The sequence below is a fragment of the Mchenga conophoros genome, linkage group LG10 (assembly GCF_057382185.1).
Source record: "Mchenga conophoros isolate Kocher_MC1m ecotype Shallow Benthic linkage group LG10, M_conophoros_male_GT1.1, whole genome shotgun sequence".
Classification (NCBI taxonomy): Eukaryota; Metazoa; Chordata; class Actinopteri; order Cichliformes; family Cichlidae; genus Mchenga; species Mchenga conophoros.
In genome coordinates this window covers 36691129-36699525 of record NC_140535.1, presented here as the reverse complement: position 1 = coordinate 36699525, position 8397 = coordinate 36691129, and the positions used below count along the sequence as shown (strand labels likewise).

General features: G+C 46.2%; 1 protein-coding gene across 1 annotated transcript in view; it reads left to right on the top strand.

The window, feature by feature from the left end:
• Positions 1-5465: 5465 nt before the first annotated feature.
• slc23a1 (solute carrier family 23 member 1) overlaps positions 5466-8397 on the top strand; it is a 12479-nt gene continuing 9547 nt past the window's right edge. The window contains exons 1-8 of the mRNA XM_085290116.1: positions 5466-5558; positions 6041-6202; positions 6805-6962; positions 7043-7131; positions 7209-7276; positions 7731-7912; positions 8018-8138; positions 8215-8371. Coding sequence (XP_085146242.1) covers positions 5541-5558; positions 6041-6202; positions 6805-6962; positions 7043-7131; positions 7209-7276; positions 7731-7912; positions 8018-8138; positions 8215-8371 — 955 coding nt within the window. The 5' untranslated portion in view covers positions 5466-5540. The remainder of the gene's footprint in view (positions 5559-6040; positions 6203-6804; positions 6963-7042; positions 7132-7208; positions 7277-7730; positions 7913-8017; positions 8139-8214; positions 8372-8397) is intronic.

The following is an 8397-nucleotide window of genomic DNA, read 5'->3' as shown; positions in this document are numbered from 1 at the left end:
CCTTCGCCTCATCATTTCCACTCTTCTTCTGTGGTGTTTCTCTGGCGGAGACCTTGGACTTTCTCACCTGCAAACAGATGTTTGGTAAACGGGTCTCCACAGCTGCTCCCACATTTGCCTCTTGTGGCTGATTGGTCCGTTCGCCGGTCAGGTGGTGGTGGTTAATTCCTTTAGTTCACAGATCCCGCAGACCCTGAAACAAAAATCCAGGACTGATATCCTAAACGCCCTTGTTCCAGTGAGTGTGCCGCTCAGGTCCGTTAGCTTCGTCGCAGGTGCCTCTAGATCAAACCTGAGGCTGGACCAGCCCGGCTGGTGAAGCAGGTAGCAGCAGGTGAACACAGCGTCCTCACGTGTTATTACCATCAGCTGTTATCAGTCAGACTCAGTGTAGATAAAGCTGATCGGCGTCCTGGTTCTGGTCTGGGTCAGTGTTTGAGAGGTCGGCACAGTTACCTGTAGCATCCAATCACTGAGCTCCGCCACTGAAAAACAACGTCAGCGACGAAGTTCTTCAACCCGCGTTTCTTCTGGAGCCCACCTGATGGTGACAGCCATGGTTACAAAACGATTCATGGTTCATACGTCATCACTTATCCGGTCTTTACGTGGTGATGTATGAACTCCGGGTCCAAACTCCTCTGCGTTTATTAAGCCTGTTGTGTTTTTAATGTGCTTTGTATTTTGTTCTGTTTAATCTGAACAAGCCCCTAAAAACAGTCAGTGATCACTGTCGGCCTCTCTCGATTTTTATTACCGCTGTTCATTCTAAAGCTCCGTTTAAACCCCTCTGATGTAACTGCAGCCCATGCAGCAGTATATGAATGACTAACCTCGTATTGTGGATGGATTATCTCAGTTCTCCTGACTGAAGTTTGGTCTGTTTACAGCATCCTGCCATGCGATTGCATTTGTTCCTGACCCATTGAGTGGAAAAAAGTTAGCGTTCATCCTCCAGTTTCACTGTGTTTATCATGCTAACATAGCTGTGTAGCTAGCGATCACGTAGCACATCATTATATACCAGCTAGCCCAACTTCAGTAACCCTACAAACATCACTGCTGTTTAGTTTTCTGTCTTCATTTATGTTGGAAGTGATAGCAGAGCTGTACGTTTTATTTTTTATGTTTATGTGGAAACTAGCGAGCTAACTTCCTGCTAACTTCTAACTCTGTTAAATTTAATACATTCTGTTTTCATGGACGTTAAACTTAACTGTTACACCTGGTAAAGCAGCAATGCTGATGATTTTATTACAGAGGAAAGAATTTAGACAGTTTGTAACTCTCAGTGATGCTGCTGTGTTCGTTTGACTTTGGGACCTGCAGCGGAGGTTGGACCTGGAAACAGCTAAGGACGTTACATCTGGGGGTAAACAGCTTTCTGACCTCTGTGAACTCTTGCCGGCTCAGTTTATGGGGGTTAGTATCACTATGTTTAAAAAGGATTATCTGTGGAAAGCTCATTGGCTAACGATGTGGATGGCGTGTGGCTGGGCGGGTTCCTGTTGGTGTAAGAGCGTCAAAGGAGGAGACTGGACTTCTTTAAGCGTGTAAAGCTCTGGGGCTGGTCCCTTAGGCAGGTTGTTCATCCACTATCATCTTAATATTAGTATTGATGCTAATAATAGTAACAAATTATTAATAATAGTCCAGTTGCTTTCCTTCAGCCTTTTAAGACAATGTAATTGACGAATCATTAGCCAATCAGCGAGCAGTGTCACATCCGTTCAGTTTTAAAAATGAAGATGGTGACACTGAGCACGCCTCTGACAGGACTTCAGAGACCGCCAGGTGATGTCACTGAAGCCACGTCCACCTTTGACCCCGTGAGAGGGCGCTGTTCTGATAAATCTGTGACGCTCGCTGCTCCCGGAGAGGTCAGGGGTCACAGTGTGTCAGTCTTCTGTCAGTCAGCACCCACCCCTCACAGACCAGGGTAGAACACAGACCCCTAGCTTCACCATGACAACCAACAGTATCGCATCATCACCACAGACGGTGCCAGCAGGTTGAAAAACCACAGTCACATTTAAAAACACACCTGTGTGGTCAGGGTCAGCTTTGGGACCACAGCAGATACTCCAATCAATAAACTGATAAATCAACCAATCAACAGACGAAACCACTGATCAATAAGCAGAGTGACAGGCCAGGCTCAGGCTAAATGCTGGAGAGGTGGGTCCGGCTACACTATGGTAAACTAATCAGCTGATTCTTTGATCTCCTCCTCATTATTCTTCGTCCTTCAGGTGCCCCTAGACTCTGCCCACATTTGCCTCTCGTTTTCTAATCTGCCTCTGGCTGATTGGTCGGTTCGCTGGTCAGGTGGTGGTGGTTAATTCCTTTAGTTCACAGGATAAGAGGCTCATCCACCTCCTCTGTCACACCGCCGCTCTGCATGTCCTTCTTCACTGCATCCATGATCCTCCTCTGAGCTCCTCCTCCTGCCTGCAGCTCCACCTTCATCCTCCACCCTCCCTCCTCTGCACATGCTCAGACCATCAGCTTCTCTCACTCGGAGCCGTCCCTCTGATGGTCTTATTTCTGATCCTGTCAAAAACTACAACCGCTACTCAAGCTGATGTGTGTTGCTAGTGTTAGCTGTTATCAGAGATTAATAACTGTTATTGATTTGAATCATTATTCTTGATTGAAAGAAAACATAGGTAGGCTCACTCTTCATCTGTGTCCACGTCCTCTGACTCTGCAGGTTTCAGCTCACCTGTCTCAGTTTGATCACATGATTTGCATTATTATCTATTATCTAAAGCCCAGAGCTGGTTAACCAGTAAAAACTGGTTCCCACAGACACACCGGGACTGTTTTTTTTTATGTAGAACCAGAGTTCTCTGAGTAAAATGTCAGTTAAATAGAGTCTCATGGACTCATATTTTATTCACAATAAAAACAGCAGGACGATGCTAACCTGCCGACTGCATCTATCCAAAGAGTCCAGCTGCAGCATCAGGCCTGCTGAGCAGCTGGAACCCTCAGACCAGACCAGCCGCTGTCCTCGGCTCACAGGCTGATGTTAGCGGGGACGCACGGACTGTCCTGCCTCCACAGTTCTATTAAAATGTCCTCACTTTACACCTCGGACGTGTTTTCTGTGCTATTGTGACTAAAACACGAGATCCAGATGTGACTTTACTCAGAGATCAGCTCTGCTGGAATAAATTTGTCATTTTGTGCCTGACTTGCCACAACGAGGAGGCGCCACCTGCAGGTGACTCTCAGTCACTACATGTCGTTAACGTGCCACTCAGCCAATCACTGATCATTAACATATTGATCCATGCAATAAGTGAAAATGGTCATAACGATGAGGTCACTTCCTGTTTGTGAATCCAGGTTTATTAACAGGAAGTCAAAAACGAGTGCCTTCTGTCCGAATAGTTAATCAGTAGCAAGTATCACAGGTCAGTGAGGCTGATGATCTCCTGTGTCAGGCACTCACCTGATCACCTGAGAATGTGATACCGCTGCTAAAAGCGTTTGGCGGGCGTGTCCATGCTGGTTGCCAATCAGCACAGATGTGTAACACCTGCTTAACATCACAGGGGAGCTGCCCTGTCTGAGTAGGTGATCCTAATCAATACTCTCTCTCTCTCTCTCTGCAGCACAACGCTGAAGAGCTGCTGACACTGAGTATCCTGCGCTGTGATTGGCTGAGAGTCTGTGGGCGGGCCTGGATCGTCACATGGATACAGATGATTAATAATCAATAATTATTTAAGTAAAGAGTTTATATTTATAAGAAATGTATTGATCTGGTCTGAACACTGCCCGTTTCCATGGATACCTGGTTTGGATCAGTGACATTAAATGCTATAATTTGCGTCCTCCAATCAGCTGTCATTCCACAATCAGCCAATAACTAATCAGCTCGTAGCTTAAGGAGTGATGTCACCGAGATTTACAGACTTTACTGCTGCACGTGAATGCACTGTCCTCTTGAAGACTCACCTGGCATTGAGGCTCCACCCCTCCACACACCTGAAGCAGAGATGTGTTAGCTTAGCTTGCCACAGAGGCTGCAAGCAGATGGACACTGCTAACATAGCAGCTGTAACAGGTGGTGTGCTCAGTTTTGATTGGAAACAGTGTTATGCTGTGACAGCGTCTCCACGACAACCACAGGTACACCTGTGTTTTACCTGGAAGTTTGCTTCTCACATGTTTTTATGTCTTTAAAATGATGCAAACAGGAAATTCTTCTTCTTGTAAAGTTGTAAACAAGATGCAATAAAAGGTTGCATGTGTCAAACTGCTCTCACTGGGTTATTGGACGCAATCTGCAGGAAGTGCCTTTTTTTTCAAAGTAAATGCCACATTTCATCAATGCAAGCGATCGTGGCTCAAGAGTTAGGAGTTCGCCTTGTAATTGGAAGGTTGCCGGTTCGAGCCCCGGCTTAGACAGTCTCGGTCGTTGTGTCCTTGGGCAAGACACTTCACCCGTTGCCTACTGGTGGTGGTCAGAGGGCCCGGTGGCGCCAGTGTCCGGCAGCCTCGCCTCTGTCAGTGCGCCCCAGGGTGGCTGTGGTTACAATGTAGCTGCCATCACCAGTGTGTGAATGTGTGTGTGAATGGGTGGGTGACTGGATATGTAAAGCGCTTTGGGGTCCTTAGGGACTAGTAAAGCGCTATATAAATACAGGCCATTTACCATTAATGTGAAACATTCAAACCTACAGCTGAGCAGCAGCAGCTATACAGGTGAGTCTGAAGTTGTACAGGTAGTTATAATTAATGGTTATACTGGGTGTCTTACCTATACGTTAGCTGAAGAATATCTAGTTATCAGTTGTTACTGGTTATGTTAAGTAACGTACTTGTTATACTGCTTGTTTTACTGTTTATACTGGGTGCATGTGGTTCTATGACTCTGTTTGTCTTCTGCCAGACCAGTTTTATAGGTCTGGGCTGTAATCAGGTGGGGGTCCACACACAGACAGGTGTATAATCAGGTGGGGGGGGGGGGGGGGGGTGTCCACACACAGGCAGGTTTATTATCAGTTTGGGGTCCACACACAGAATGGTTTATAATCAGGTCGGGGCTCTCACACAGACAGGTGTATAATCAGGTGGGGGTCCACACACAGACAGGTTTATGCTCAGGTCGGGGTCCACACACAGACAGGTTTATAATCAGGTTGGGGTCCACACACAGACAGGTGTATAATCAGGTCGGGGCTCTCACACAGACAGGTGTATAATCAGGTGGGGGTCCACACACAGACAGGTTTATTATCAGGTGGGGGTCCACTCACAGACAGGTGTATAATCAGGTCGGGGTCCACACACAGACAGGTGTATAATCAGGTTGGGGGTCCACACACAGACAGGTGTATAATCAGGTGGGGGTCCACACACAGACAGGTTTATGCTCAGGTCGGGGCTCTCACACAGACAGGAGTCCTCGTGTGTGTGTGTGATGGTTAATAATTCCTGTTAATCTGTGTGGACTTTCACCTGAGACTCTAAAACTGAACTTTCTTTCTCTGTTTGCTGCTCGAAGTCAAACAGCCGCAGGTGAAATGGAAGCCGACATTCAGGTAAAGTCATTACTGATCAGTTTTGTTTTACTGAGTTTAGCAGGTGGGGTGTAGGACAAGTATAGCAGGGCAGGTTTGCTAAAGAAAGGGTATACTGAACTGTGATAACACACAGTGAGCACTGACCTACAAACAACAGGTGTGGTAAACTGACCTCCGTACAACTACAAGTACTGACGCACACCTGGAAACACCTGGATCCTTTCAGACTAATTTACTGGGTGTTTTTGTGTCTACAGGTTAATCAGGGTCACTGTGACCTGTCTCAGATAGAACATGTGTGTGTTCCTTTGACTTCCATGTGGGGACCTGGAGTGATATGCAGAGAAAGGACATCTTCTGTTCTTTCTTCTTCTTTAGTGTTGTTTTGACTTCTGACATCTGTTTAATGATAGCAACAAATATATAATCGATAATGGTTAATAAGTGAATCATGATGTTTGCTGCACCTGATAACCAGGTGTTTCTGTCTGTCCAATCAGAGTCATGAGGGGAGGGGCTACAAACCCAATAAACCTAACCTGCCAAGGACAGAAAAGAGCAAAAAGAGGCAACCAATGGATGCGCAGAGGGTGGGGTCAGACATGATTTACACCATTGAAGATGTCCCACCATGGTACCTGTGTATTCTACTGGGATTACAGGTGAGACTGGAATTACAGAAGAAAATGTGACTACTGTGGGATTAAGACATTTCAACATGAATTATTGATTTAGACTGGATTACTAGGTTCAAACTGGTATTATACTAGTTTAACCGTGGGTTATACTGGTTTAATTTGGGATTACTGGGTTTAACCTGGGATTATACTGGTTTAACCGGGGACTATACTGGTTTAAACTGGGATTACTGTGATTAACCTGTGATTATACTGATTTAACCTGGGGTTATACTGGTTTAAAATGGGTTTAACTGGGATTATACTGGTTTAAACAATGATTACTGGGTTTAACCTGGGATTATACTGGTTTAAACAGTAAGAATAAGAATGTTTTATTGTCATTATGCCAAAAGCACAACTGAATTATTTGCTGTACCATTCAGTGAAAAGGAAACCAGAAAAAGGAAAGAAAGCAAAACTGTTTCTAAACTGGTTTAAACTGGAATACTGGATGGGGTTGTTTGTAGTTTGATCACTGGTGCAGGTTTGGTGGTGGTTAGAGGAAAAATTTTTAGGATAGCTACCTTGTTGACTCCAGTCTGAAGTTTGTAACAGGTGAATGTTACCTGCTTTACCTTGTGCAGCATTACCTGACGTGCTTCAGTGGTACAGTGGCTGTGCCGTTTCTTCTGGCTGAGGCCATGTGTGTTGGTGGAGACCAAAGCACCATCAGTCAGCTGATTGGAACCATTTTCACGACTGTTGGAATCACGACTCTCATCCAGACCACCGTGGGTGTCAGGTGAGTCTGAGGGAGTCAGGTAAGACTTAAGGAGTCAGGCGAGTGGGCGGAGTCTGACAGTTATGTGTGTTTGTGTGTAGACTTCCTCTCTTTCAGGCAAGTGCGTTTGCGTTCCTCATTCCTGCTCAGGCAATCCTCAGTCTGGACAGGTGGAGGTGTCCCAGTGAAGGTGGAAGTCTCTCTGATTGTTACTGGTTTTTGTAAATAAACAACATGCTCTCATGTGATTTGTTTTTTCCTTTACAGAGGAGATTTATGGGAACTGGAGTCTTCCCCTGAACACCTCACACATCTGGAAGCCTCGAATCAGAGAGGTACGATCACTGCTCCTCAGCAGGTAGTTTCCAGTGGGCACAGTGGGTTGAGGACGGTGAGAGGCCAGACCTAAACCTGAACTGGTTCCTGGAAGACACCAGCAGTCTGGACAGTGCTGGTCTGTCAGAATCCTGTGAACTTCCAGCTCAGAGAAAGTTTCTGATTTTGGCTAAAGTCAGACCCCTGAATCAGGTGGAACCTTGTTCAGGAGGACTCTGCACTTGGTCTTGGACCATTTCTACAAATCCAGGATGTATTTTACTTCACAGGCTTCGCTATGAAATTAAAGCACTTACTTCCTGAGAACCCAGAGCCACACCTGCAGGTACCACCTGTTTCAGAGTCCTCTAGGACTCATCAGTAGCAGCACCTCGTGGTTGGATCCAAGTTGTCATGTCTGTGGAGTGGATTTTTTTTGTTTACTTGCTTTATGACAGAGTTATTTGTTCGCAGATTCAGGGTGCCATCATTATGTCCAGCCTGGTGGAGCTCGTGATTGGTCTGTGTGGGTTACCTGGGTTACTGCTGGAGTACATCGGCCCGCTCACCATCACGCCGACCATCTCACTGATCGGCCTCTCAGTCTTCACAACTGCTGGAGACCGAGCTGGGTCCCACTGGGGCCTCTCAGCACTGTGAGATATGTGGACACGCCTGTATCTGTTCTGCTGTAGTGAACTACATATCCATGAATATAGCACACTGGGGGGACAAACAGTTGTCTCTCTCTCTCTCTGCAGGTGTATTTTGCTGATGGTGCTGTTTGCTCAGTACCTAAGGACGACATCACTTCCTGTTCCTGTGTATAGCAGGAAGAAAGGCCTGAGGGCCACCAGAGTGCAGATCTTCAAGATGTTTCCTGTAAATAAAGATAAACACAAATCGATGATGATGTCAGTGATGACGTAATTTGAATCTTTGCTCCGCCCTCTTTCAGATCATCCTTGCCATCATGTTGGTGTGGTTCGTCTGTTATGTCCTCACTCTGACCGACCTGTTGCCAAGAGACCCTGATCGCTATGGACACAAAGGTCGCACTGATGCCCGAGGGGACATCATGACACTGTCGCCCTGGTTCAGGATGCCTTACCCATGTAAGACACCAACCAATGACAGTCAT